The sequence below is a fragment of the Gossypium raimondii genome, chromosome 7 (assembly GCF_025698545.1).
Source record: "Gossypium raimondii isolate GPD5lz chromosome 7, ASM2569854v1, whole genome shotgun sequence".
In the NCBI taxonomy this organism is placed as follows: domain Eukaryota; kingdom Viridiplantae; phylum Streptophyta; class Magnoliopsida; order Malvales; family Malvaceae; genus Gossypium; species Gossypium raimondii.
Window position 1 is genome coordinate 29,499,349 of NC_068571.1, and position 14,087 is coordinate 29,513,435.

Below are 14,087 nucleotides of genomic sequence, written 5' to 3' on the forward strand. Positions count from 1 at the left end.
TATCAAACTAAGAAAAAATGTCAAGTTTGGGTACCAAAGGTTAGATTAAGCCTTATCTTATTCATAAATAATAAAAGGTTAATATACTGTTTGATACATGAATTTGGCTTCAATGTTCAATTCGGTATTTGAGTTTTTTTGTCCCAATTTGGTACTTGAGTTTGACTTCAAAGTTCACTTTGGTACTTGAGTTTTTCTTTGTCCCATTTAAGTACCTAAGTTTGGCTTCAGTGTTTAATTAGGTACTAGAGTTTTTTTTTTGTCGCAATTAAGTGTCCGTGTTTTTTTTACTAAAGTATACGTTTCAAACATTCATTGGGTTGTTTGGTCTAGGTACCAAATTGAACATTGAAGCTAAACAAGTACCAAACTGAAACAAAAATCTTAGATTCCAAATTAATTATTGAAACCAATCTCAAGTACCAAATTATATATTACCCCAATAATATAATATCGATACATTTGAGAATTCTCAAATTAAAATGCTTTAAAATTTGAAATCAATTCAAAATTTAAGCATGGTGACATGCAATTAACCCTAAAAATAATTTATAATGCTTAAAGCCAGGTCCTTATGAGGTCCGTAAATCCCCAAAACCTGGCCTCCTTCCAGCCATGGGCTCGTATTGTTGTGAAAAGGCGAAAAGTAACAAAATACCGAAGCCCATTTACAAGCACAATGTCTCTATTTGCGAACCAGACCCAGCTGATCCTCGATCCTGGACCTTCCATTTGCCTCAGGCAACCCAAATATTCATTCCTCGTTCGCTCTCAATCCTCGCCACTAAATTTTACTTCTTAAATTTCATTTTCTTTTGAAATATTTCAATTTTCTTACTGATCTAATTGCTTTACTGGTTAGACTTGTAAGAGGTTTCGATAGATCCCTCGAGTAAATTAAGAAAAGATGGGAGGAGGAGAACATGGAGGGCATGGAGCAGAGGATTTCAGGACGAAGGTGTGGAGCATGTCTGGTGGCCCATATTGCCGGCCCAAGCACTGGCGTCGCAATACTGCGATTGCTATGTTCGGCGTTTTCCTCATTTGTATCCCGATCGCCATGAAATCCGCCGAGCTCGAGGTGCCCAAGTCCCCATCTGTCCTCACTTTATTACTGTTTTTGATTGCTTTTTAGAACGTATATTCCCCTAATTATATGAATTGCTAACTGCTAAGTGCTAAGTCTAGGTTTAACCCTTTTGAAAATCTAAAGATTTCGAACAATATAAAGTATTCATGCTAAGATTTCTGTTATGGATTTGCTGGATCCTAATGGAAATTGTATTATAGTTGGTCAGTACTAGTAGAGTCTTAATGCATATCTTTTGGAATTAGATAGAAGGGATTGGTAAGGTGAGGCCTTAAATTAAATAGTTCGGTTTTAGTTTGTTTTGATATAAATGTCGGTTGAAGGTGAAACTTGAAATTTTATATATAAATGAAGAGTAGCTACTGATTATTCAGATACTTAGTTGAATGTTAGCTAGGTGTATATCACGGTCCCCTAATTATTATTTTCTACACTGTAATCACAAAGCAAATGGTTTACAAAGTTTTGAAGTTCATAAAAATTGCTGTCAGTTTCATAATAACCCATCAATGTTGTGCAAAAAATTGTTTTCCCTAGTAGCTGCTGGCTGCGTACTTATTCTTGATTGAATACCAATCTGCTTGCTTTTACTTTTATTCATAATGATGCAAGATTGCGGCTTGTTATTTTCTCACCTGTTAACTTGTAGTTTATTTCCTGTATGGCATTTATTCCCTCATCTTGTACGGGCAATACTGCAATGTTAGGATGTCAATTATCGTTCACTACATGTTACAGTGTCACTTCATCAAATGATTGAAAAGCCTGTAACCACGTCTTATCTCCTTAAGCGGCCGCAATTTCATTATATCCGTGCTATGCTAAATTCTATTATTTCTAGTAGCATCTAGCTTTGCACTTATTCCTTATTGAATCCCAATCTTCTAATGTTTGCCATTTTATGTAATAATCTAAGATTGCAGCTTCTTATTTTCTCATCTGTAAACTTGAAGTTGAATTCCTCCATAGCATTTACTCTCTAATCTTGTACTGGCAATACACCAATGTTAGAACTTAGGTCAACTGTCCATCTTCATTCCGAGATGGTCAATTTATCATTTGCTAAATGTCACATTGTCACTTCATCCAATGATTGAAGCCTACCTTATTTTTATTGCTTTTATATGCATTTCTTATCTCCTTAAGTGGCTGCAGTTTCATTGTAACCCATTGATGCTATGCAAAATTCTACTTTCTCTGGTAGCTGCTAGCTTTGTACTTATTCCTTATTGAATGCTGATCTTCTATTTACCATTTTATGTAATAATCTAAGATTACAGCTTCTTATTTTCTCATTTGTAAACTTGAATTTAAATTCCTTCATGGCATTTACTCTCTAATCTTCTACTGGCAATACACCAATTTAGAACTTAGAAGGTCAAGTGTCCATATGGCTTCCTTCCAAGGTGGTCAATTTATCATTTGCTTTTATCAAAAAAAAAAAAAAAAAAATTTATCATTTGCTAAATGGGACATTGTCACTTCATCAAATGATTGAAGCTCTTATCCTCATTTTTATTGCTTCTATATGCACTTCTTATCTCCTTAAGTGGCCACAGTTCCATTATAACCCATTGATGCTATGCAAAATTCTACTTTTTCTAGTAGCTGCTAGCTTTGCACTTATTCCTTAGTGAATGCCAATCTTCAAGTGTTCACCAGTTTATGTAATAATCTAAGGTTGCAGCTTTTTATTTTCTTCTCTGAAACTTGAAGTTAAATTCCTCCATAGCATTTACTCTCTAATATTGTACGGGCAATTCACCAATGTTGGAACCTAGAAGGTCAACTGTCCATATGACTTCATTTCAAGATGGTCAATTTAACATTCGCCAAGTGTTGCATCGTCACTTCATCAAATGATTGAAGCCCATTGCTTTGCATGTACTTCTTATCTCCTTAAGCAGCTGCATTTTCAACTAACCAAAACTCTCACTGGAGACAAATTGTTGCTTTTCTAACACCCAAGTTTCTACTCAATAGTAGAATGTAAATGCACGTAGCCATGATATCTACTAATTTTTGGTTAATTTCTTCAAAACTTGTACATCTTTATTTATCAGACAGCTTATATTCCATGATAGTTTTAGCTAAAAGGTCATCCTTCTTGCAGCAACGGCCTCATCAGCCCGTTCGTCCAATTCCTTCACAGCTGTGGTGCAAGAACTTTGGAAACAAAGATTATTGATGAAGCAGCAATGATGGTTCAGACAAACCTACGGGCGGCAGTTCAGTTGTTTATTTGCAGTGGATTTGGTAACATGCCCTATGATTTGAATTTGAGACTCTGATCGGTTTAGATTTCTATATGATCAATAAGTGGTGACCGTAACTTTGCCGGTCACCTTCACAAAATCTTAAAACTGGCTTTTGTAAGTGTTTCATGTTTTTGTTATGGTAAAGAAAAATTGGGTGCTTGATGAGTGTGGAAACTAACAAAAATTAAATCTTACTAATATATATATATGAAGTCATGGATAGTAATGAGCAATGTTGTTTAAACTGGATTGGCCGGTTGAACCAGGAACTGGCTGACAAACCGGTCTGAAGGTAGTAGTTAAACCATTTGAATCGTGAACTGGATGAATTGGTAAAAAATCGATTCAAATGGTTTTTGGGCAAACTTCATCAAGCCTAAACCGAAAAAATAGCCATCCATTATGCAAAATCAAGTGGCCCAAACAATAAAATTAACTCCCAGCCCTTACCAAGCTCAAAATAAAATACAAAAATGGAAAAAAGAAAACTAATGTGACAGAAAGTAGAAAGAGTCAAAAGATCAAACAATTCCTAATCGGATATCTTTGTTTTCTTTGTTTGAATGATGAATAGATGAGAAGAAACAAGTAGAAAAATCAAACATAATAATTGAGTAGAAAAAAAGAATCGTATGATTTGACAAAATGAGTTGAGATAGAAAAAATAACTTCATGGAGAAATAGATAAGAAAATGAAGAGATTTACGGAAAAAAGAATTTAATGAGAGATTTTGGGTAATAGTATATGATCATAGTCGAGTTCATACAAAGCATTTAGATCAATTTTTTAAGCTTGATCTGGTTAGAAAAATAAGCTTACTTTTTTGTTCAAGCTTGATCCAATTTAGGAAAGGTGAACCTCGGGCTAGTCTATATTTGATTTTTTAGATTAATTTTTATTTAAAATATTTTTTAAATAATACACTAAAAGGATTAAAATAAAAGTTTTCTAACACATTGAAATACATTAAAAAGTATTAATATTAAAAAGATTACCATAAATATAATAAATATTTTATTATATTAAAAACCCAAATAAATATAATAAATATTTTATTATATTAAATATAATTTTAAAAATTTTATAATTTGGGTTAGGTTATTTAGTTGGGTAAGTTTTTTTTTTTTAGGTTTTGGATAATGAGTTTAATTGTTATTAGGCTAGTGATTTAATATATATAATTTTTATTTAAGATATATAATTAATATAATATTTTTTATAACATAATATATTCGGGTGGGGTTGGGTTGGGACTAGACTCGGGCCAAAAAATTGCTCAAGGCCCGAACCATATAGAAAACGGTTTTTAAATTTTACTCAAGCATATATTTCAGGTTTCATATTGTTTTTCACCCTCCCATTTTTCGGGTGAATTTTTGAATTTGAGTGGAGGTTCGGAGTAGGTGTAGGTAAGAGTTGTAGAACTCATTACTTTTTTTTTTTGTGATTGATTCCAATAAAAGAAATTTATTAGAAAAACTAAAAAGTCAAAAGAAGTTGTATTGCATTTATTATAATTATTATATAAAAGAATAAAAGGAGAAGATCCAGCTGTTCCACTTTACTATTTATATTTTATTATTAAATTTATAATTTTATCTAATGAGTAAAATTATATCCATGGGTTCGATAACAATTTTATTACTTTGGAGTTAAAGGTGATAGTTCTTGAAATCTGAGGTTTTCTTATCCTATCTTTTAGTATACGAAGTAGTTATTTTTGTTTTAATTTTATAATATTAATTTTCATTCTAAAATATTTTTATTACTTTTAAATTTTAATATAAAAAATATTTTTATATTATTAACTAAAAGTTTAAACAAACAAAATACATTCGCATCAAAATGAAATATAATTTAATAAATTTAGAGTAATAAAATTTGAATTTTTATTTTTCAAACATAACATTTAGACCCAAATGTTAGAAAATCTTATTTTATTAAAATTAATAAAATATTTGAACAAATAAAGTGCACAAAAATATCTAATTACATTTAGTATTTATTTTAGAATATTCGTGTTTATAAAAAAAGTGTTATTTAAAATTTTGAAAAAAAGGCATATGGTCTCTAACAATGTTGGTAAAGGATTCCAAGTCTTGGGGGATGTGGGCGAAGGCTTGGGAGATTTGGGCGGTCTATCTGGTGATTCGAGAGACATCCTACGTAAGCCCTCAGATGGGGGGATGGAGCTCTAGGTAGCAAGAGGGTTCAACGTCGGAAGGAAATATTAGCTAGTGGATGATGGGTGTGCCGATCAATTATCTTTTCGACATGTCATTGCCAATGATGGGGGTCGAAATAAGGGTGTGACACCTATTGTGGAGGAGGAGGACATCATTTTGCGAGATGGGGATGTTCTTACTGATACGATGAATAGTATCCCTTCAATTACCTTCTTAGAGAGTGTAACACCCATAATCCGTACCCGTCACCAGATTAGGGTTACGACGTATTTCCGTACAATCTAGAACAATCAATAACAGGTAGCATCAAGTTGCCAATTTAATTAACAGAATTTCATAATAATTCAGATCGGAGTAATACATTCATTTATGGGCCTTAATTGAGCCTACGATGACTTAAAAAATTTTCTTCAAAGTGTGGACAAAATAAACATTTAAAAAACTTTGAATTAATTTAACTTTTAACAAGTTTTTGAAGTCTAAAGGATTTCTACCAATACTTAGGTGGACAAGTATCGGTAGAACTAAAAAATGGAAATACCTTGGAAAAGGCTACAAAATTCTACCAGTAGAACTGAGAGTTCTATTGATACAACTCAGGGTTCTACCAATACAACCCTAACTTCTATCGGTATAACGCACTCTAGTGAGCAAGGTAGTTTTGGCTTGGGACTTCTACCAATACCCTAAGGACTTCAACCAAAACAAGTCAAGACAGTAGCGAAAGTTTAATATTCTAACACCCTAAAACACTTCAAGGGCAACCAAAACATTCCAATTATGCTCACCTAAACTTAACTAAGTTGTCTTTCAAATTCACATCACATAGTACTTATAATCTTCATCTCTTAAATCAAACATACAAGCCACCATACACACACATTGAATTTGCTTACCTTGACCTCAAGCACCATGCCTAGATCCAAACTGATTTCTACCATTCATAATCAAACATAGAGCACAACTTTAGAGTTAACATGACATACTATAGGATTTTCTAAATTTTATATCATAAAAAACATACCAACCAACCAACACATAGCTATCAACTTATAACATTTTAATTAACCCTACTATATGCCATATAAGCCATACAAAATTAAAATCTACCAAAGATTCCTGGATAGTGTGAATCTTTGAGTTGATTCGATCGCTCGATTATCCACAAAATGTTATCTACAAAAAAAACATAACAAACACGAGTAAGCTTTTATAATAAAATTTAGTAAGTTCATCGATTAAACGATAAAGCTTATTGAATTAAACATAATAATTCAAATAACAAGATTAATAAATCGAGTTCCTATCAACAAGATTCTTAACAGAATTCATGTCAACCATAGATCACAATAGGTGAGTTTACACATTAATCAATCATTATTTCAGTTCTTGATTATCGGATATCAACACATTAATCAACAATCAACAGATAAATTTTATTTAATATATAATTTTAAAACATATAGAATTAACCGAACAAACTTATCAGACTAAACTGCAGCAACAACAAGGTACAATGACTATTTGGTAATTTTCTTTTTTCCTCGGTTTTCCACTCGTTCTTGATTTAAAATAATATTTTCATTCCATTAAATAATTCTAATAGTAATATTAACTCATTTTATGCAATTAAGTCCTTTTTGAAATTTTTACAAAATTACCCCCAACATTTCATTTTTATGCAATTTAGTCTCTAGGTCCAAATCATGCAATTTAACCATTTTTTATTAATTCTAAGCTTAGCCGATCTATTCCCTTCATTACAGCCCATACTTGTTATTATTTTGCATCAAGTCCTTGTACTTTTACTATTTTCACATTTTAGTCCTTGAACATTAGAATCAACAAAAACTAGTTTACAAAATAGTCCTATTTAGCAACCAAGCTTAATATTCTACCATAAAACTTCAAGAACAACTCAATTTCATTAATGGCATAATCCAAAACATTTGACAATATTATAAATTAGTCTCCGAGTTAGCTAAATTAAGCTAATACGAGCTCAAAAACATAAAAAATTACTAAAATGGCAAGAATAACCTACCTAGCATGCAACCAAAACTCAACCGAAAGTTCCCAAGCTCCAAAAATGGAGGTTCAACCAAGCATAAAAGAAAAATGAAGGAGATAAGCCTATTGTTTCTTTTTTTTCTTTTTATTATTATATTACTTTTACTTTAATTTAATTTAATTAAGACATTTTAATTAATAATTAAATAAGTTAAACACAATTCTAGGGATTTCCATATCATTCCCACTGTTTTACATTTAAGGAAGGTCTAATTGCACAATTGGTCCTTCAATTATTTTTAATTATTGATTAAACAAGCTTAATTTTAATTTAATCCTAAACTAATTAGGACTAAATGAGCAAATAGCCCAAAGGTTAGTGGATTTAATCATGCCACCACCACTTGGACTTTTTGACCATGGTTTAATTACCATTTTGGTCCTTTTACTATATTAAATATATAACAATTGACTTTTACCTCTTTTACAATTTAATCCTTTTATCATAATTAAGCAATAAATCGTCAAAATTCCTAGACCAAACTTCAATTCACATGTAATACGACTCTGTAGATATTTAGTAAAAATATTTACGGCCTTAAATTACGGAAATGAGGTCCTAATACTTCGTTTTTAATAACCACTTGACTTTTGAACCAAACCACTCATACTAACTTTTAATTCAATTGGTTAAAATTCCTCAAATGAAAATTCAATAAAAATTATTATTAACTTGTATAATTTAAATACTAATTATACGAACTCACTCGTCGGGTTTGTGGTCTCGAAACCACTATTTTCGACACCACTAAAAAATGGGCTATTACAGAGAGGGTAAGGTTGTTAATGGAGTAGAGTATGTCGCACATGGCTGTGTTGAAATTATTGGGATAAAAAATTGGTTATACAACTTTATGGAACAAAACTATGACCTTGTGGAAGCCAACATAACTGTTCCAATTGGTGGACATTGAGAATGATTATTTTCTTGCTAAGTTTCAAATGTAGGAGGACTATACTAAAGTTTTATCGAAGGGCCCATAGGTTGTGTATGTCCAATACTTAATTATGCAACCATGGTTCTCATCTTTTCAATAAGTCAGGCCTTCCCACATAATATTGTTACTTGGTTTCATTTTCTAGGGTTTTCGAACGCTATGCATAAGAAGAGTTTGCTTAGGGCAGTTGGTAGCATTATTGGAAATGTGATTAAGGTGGACCATAATACGGAGGCGACTACGAGGGGACACTTTTCTAGGTTAGTAGTGGCTGCCAACTTGGCCAAACCATTTGTATATAAAATGATTATTAATGATGTACTTCATAAGGTTGAGTATAAGAGTTTTCCAACCATTTTATTTAGGTGTGGAAGGTATGAACATGTGAAGGACGTCTATCCGAGCACACACATTGGTTTGTAACATACAGACCCAATCATTGAGCTTAAACTACCCGTTGAGTTTATGGAGTTAAGGGTTCAACATGAGGATTTTGGATCTTAGATGATTTTTAAACATCAGGTATGGGGAAGGAACCGAGTGCACGAGTAGACAACAAGTCCAAAGACTAACCCTAATGTGCTTGTAGATGTTTAAGAGGAGGGTCATGGGATTAGGGAGCAGGTCACAGTGGTGCAGTAACGGACATAGGTATTGAGGTCATCTGTAATTGTTGCACCGGGGAGTTGGATACTAGCATCCCTGGGGCTTGTTTGAGTGGTCTTACTCAAGATGCAATGTTCATCTTGGGGTTGTGGCAGTAACCAATATTTCATGTCTGAATAGAGAAAGTAAAAATTCAAGTCCTCTAATGGGGAGAGGCAAGTGTAAGGAACCAATGGGAGAGAACATTTCTAGACTCTTGGATCTGAAGCTAAGGGTGAAAGTGCGACAGGTTCCCTCCATACTTAACCAAGCTAACCATTCGATAGTGGTGATTGATGAGAATGAGGATCCCAATGTCATAAAGGACGGGAAAGGTGGTGTAGTCTAAGTTAAGTCACGACTATTGTTAAAACAAGGAGTGTCATCCTTTTCGACATCGTTGGGGCTTACTAGTGGCAAATTGGATAGAGCTTAGTGAGAGTTCAAGCAACTATTGAGGGGAGGAGGGAGACGATGCCCAAGATGATCAGGGTGCAACCGTCGGTAATTACACTGAGGCAATCATGAGGTCATTGGCTATTGGTTCACACGTAGAAAGCGATGATATGGAGGGCATTGATGCCCACAATATGTAAGGTTATGTTGTTCCTTCTTGTTCTTATCTTGTTATCAATGGAGTTGTTTGTTTGGAATGTGAAGGGGTGTGGAGGAAGTCATTTTGTCAGTGTCATATAAGAGTATCTACATGAGTATGTATAAAAACTCTTGTCCGGTCCGATCACCAGACCAAAACAAGGTGATGTTACTGCTCAATACTTAAACGATTTGAAACATTCAACTTGACAGAATATGCAATAGCATGAGTTGATAAATTATATCAGTTTTTTAACACGTACTTTAAATTTTACAAAATGTATATTTAATCCATCCATACATACTATCTTGAATTCAAAAGAGTTTTGACTAAACACAGTAAAACCATATTTCTTAATTTACTAGTCAGTGGACCACCTCGATATGTACATATTACTAACTACAAATAAGAGGCTCACAACTAAAAATTACAACTTCTGGCTTAGTCCCTTCCTTGAAGTTAAAAATAACCTTTAATACATGAAACAAGTAAATCAAGAAGCATGATAAGTTTAAGGTGAAATTAGTGAGTTCGTATAATGTTTACTCTCCCATACATACAGCTCGCATAGAGAACAATTCAAGCATAAAGACAACTAAGACGTTAAATAGTCCATTAAATTGTTTGCCTTCACTCTCAGCAAACATTTGTGTTACGGTAAGTCTAGGTGAATTTACCCAATGCAACTTATACGAGGTGAAATATCTTGGCGATGTCATACTTGACTAATACACTCCAGACACATGCTTGTGGAATCGCATTCATAGTTTCATGCCTGAGGACACATACCTGCGGACTCAGGTTTGCGGATTCATACCTGCCCTCGTATAAATAGATATGTACTAACAGATAGTTCTGGTGAACTCACGTTAGATAATTATTTCCCGTGCAATTATGCTTGGAGAACTTAGACCCATAGACTCATACTATACAAATTTGTTCACACGGACTGGTATTTGGAGGACTTAAATTCCATAAATTTTCATAAAGCGATATTCCAGTGGGATGACTCAACATAAAAGCTTGAGGATAAGTCCTACAGGCTATCTTAGCTTGCAATATAGTCCTTATGGACTCATACTTGCAAATGATTTGACAAACTTATGCCTGGATGATAATCCATGCGGACTCTTGTTTGGATGATGGTCTTGGTAGACTCACACCCGCTGATTTTCATTTGGAGGAACCAAACTTGCGAATACATACTTAGAGAACTTGAACACATAGGTTTGTGTTTCACGAAGGATCCTTGTGGACCCAAGCTGAGTTGATTATCATGTATATAGACTTATTATGGTGTGGATACATACTTGTGCGCTTAAAGACAAGTCCTTGCGGGTTGTCATAACTTGCTACTTAAGGACAAATCCCACCATAACGCCAGTCCTTTTTATATTAAAATTTCGTTAGAAAACCGATACTTCTTTCAATTAACATCCCATTACAACACCAATACTTCATTCTTTTAACATATCGCCACAACACCGATACTTCATTCATTTAATATCCCGCCACAACACTGTTACTTCATTAATATTTTACCACAACACCCTTACTTCATTCATTTAATATTCCACCACAAAACTATTACTTCATTCATTTAATATTTCGCCACAACACCTGTAACAACCCGATTTTTAATGGTGATGGAACAGTGGTTCGGGACCATAAATTTTCATTGTGTTGATTTATAAATATTATTTTTAGAATATTTATGGAGTCATTAGAGTCTTATTAAAATTTGGTTCGAAATATTAATGTTTAGATAGCTAATTAAAGAAAAAAGACTAATTTGTAAATGGTGCAAAACTTAGTAATTATTGTATTTAATTGATTAAATAGCTTGAAAGTTAATTAAGGAAGGACCTAAGTGGTAAATTAGCCCAAATTAATTTAGTTGGACGATTAAACAATTGAAAATGATAAAATAATGTAGTTTTAATGGTAAAATTGTTATTAGGTTGAAATTAAAATAAAACAAATGAAATGAATTAGCTTTCTTCATTTTTTCTTCCTTTTAACCGAATAGCCATGGAAATATAGCTTGGGAGAATTGTCCAAGCTCAATTCTTTGCAAGTGAGTGAATTACTTTCTTGTTTCTTGTAATTTTTATGTTTTTGAGATCGTTGCAACTAGGTCCAGCTAGCCTGTACCTTCGTTTTTAATTTTGTTAAAAATTTTCAAGTTTCCATTGATGAATATTGAATACTTCTTATGAATACCATGTATTTGGATCTTTGATTGTGTTGTTTGATGATTTTGTAAAGTGATTTTTGTTAGATTTTGATTTTAGGGTTAAATTGTGAAAATGTCAAAAATTTAAGATTTGATAGTGAATTTAATGTTCATTAGGGATTGTTTAAAGGCCTGGTATATTTTTATGGAATTTTTACTTGAGAAAAATGGTTAATTCAATGAATTTTGGGTTAAGAGACTGAATTGGAAAAATTGTAAAAGTTTGGGGTAATGGTGTAAATTTAAAAATTAAAATGGCATTAATTGTAAAATGGATTGAAATGCGAAATGTAAGTTGATAATTGAGAAATTTTACATTTTAGATCAAGATTTTTTAGATACTCGTAAAAATAGAAAAATTACAGAATAGTCCTTAAACTTCTGCAACTACTACAATTCAGTCCAGGTAAGTTCGTACAGTTTAAAATTTAACATCTATATGAATTATTGAATAATTTAAGAAGATACAATAGATATATTTAATTGTTGTTGATGAAAGGTTAATTGAGAAATGTTATCGAATTTTAATGTTTGGATCGAATTGAACGCGGGGTAGAGTACTATCGAGATATGGTGTGTTATATGGGTTTGGAGTGGAGATTGTTGTGGAGACTGTTTCCTGGGTGGATCGAGGTTCATCATTTGTTGTGAACTCTCATGTTATGTTCTCTATTTTGGTGTGTTTCGGTTGGATTAGCTCTTATGAGCATTGGTGTGTTTCGGATGGATTGGCTCTTGTGAGCATCTGGTGTGTTTTGGTTGGATTGTCGATGTACTCATATCCAAAAATCGTTCAACGAATTGAAAATCTTGGTAAGGTAACTTGTTTTATGATTATGATGGTTTTGCTATATAAATTTGAGTATTGAACTGAACTTTTATGATTTATCGGTTGAGGTTGTGGATGTACAGGAAACATTCATGGTTGAATTATTATTATTTGAATTGTTGTACTTCGGTAAGAATTATTGTTTTAATACGTCAAAGTTACTAAGCTTCATTGAGCTTACTTGTGTATTTATTATTATTGTAGATACTTGGAAGGTTGGACGATTGGATTGACACCTGAGTCACACTATCCATAAATCTCAGTAGTTTTTGAAATGTTCATTTCAGATTATATGGCATGTAATAGGCTTTTGTGTTATTATTATTAATGTTTTGGGATATGTAAGTATTAAGTATGATCTTTTGTGTAAATTGCTAACTTATATGATATATGTGAATGAGGTAAGTTCCAATGCTAATAAGAGTGATATGTGTTAATGATATGTTGTGATTGAGGTACCTATGATAGGTGCAATGGTTAGGTGTTAGATTGGGTGAATTGATAAGTTGTGTTTGAAGTTTTAGTTTGTTATATAGTTGTATATACTTGTGGTATCTATAAGGATACATTGGTTAGGCATTTAGGATGTTGATTTGGCATGTTTTTGACTTCATTAAAGCCACTTTAAATAGGTCTTTTGTCTGGTAAATAGATTGCTTAGAGTCCAAGTAAGCTTGAAATGGTAAACTTATTATTAAAGGTTCATTTTGGGTCTACACGGCCTAAGACACGGGAGTGTGACTTAGCCGTGTGTGACACACGACCTGGCAACATGGCCGTGTTTCTCTTGTAGGTTTTAATAAATTCAACTCAGGCAGTTACACGGCCTAGCACACAACCTGGCACAAAGGCATGTGGGGCTATTTCGAGAATTACATGACCTGACACACGGGCGTGTGACATGGTTGTGTGACCCTACTTAGTGAGTTACACGGGTTGAGACACGGCCGTACGTCTCTAATTCGATTGTTACATGGCCTAAGACATGGGCGTTTGTCTCAGCCGTATGAGGCACACGACCGTTGACCCCTGCAGTCTAATTTTTTTTAACTTTTTCTTTAACTTTCCAAATGTTTCCAATTGGGTTTCGAATTGTTCCTAAGGTGCTTCTAAGGCCTTGCGGGATCAATTAAGGGATGATACGTATGAGAATGAATGTATTTTGATATGTTTGCAATAATGTATGAAATGTGTGTTTAATATTCTGTTTGTACGGTAATGCTTTGTAACCCTAATTTG

At 33.1% G+C, this 14,087-nt stretch overlaps 1 protein-coding gene across 1 annotated transcript; it reads left to right on the forward strand.

The window, feature by feature from the left end:
* Nucleotides 1–748: 748 nt before the first annotated feature.
* Nucleotides 749–3,507, forward strand: LOC105797278 (uncharacterized). The gene is made up of 2 exons (XM_012627238.2): nucleotides 749–1,081; nucleotides 3,204–3,507. Exons 1-2 carry the CDS (start codon nucleotides 908–910, stop codon nucleotides 3,276–3,278), a joined length of 249 nt encoding a protein of 82 aa, XP_012482692.1. The 5' UTR covers nucleotides 749–907; the 3' UTR covers nucleotides 3,279–3,507.
* Nucleotides 3,508–14,087: the final 10,580 nt, after the last annotated feature.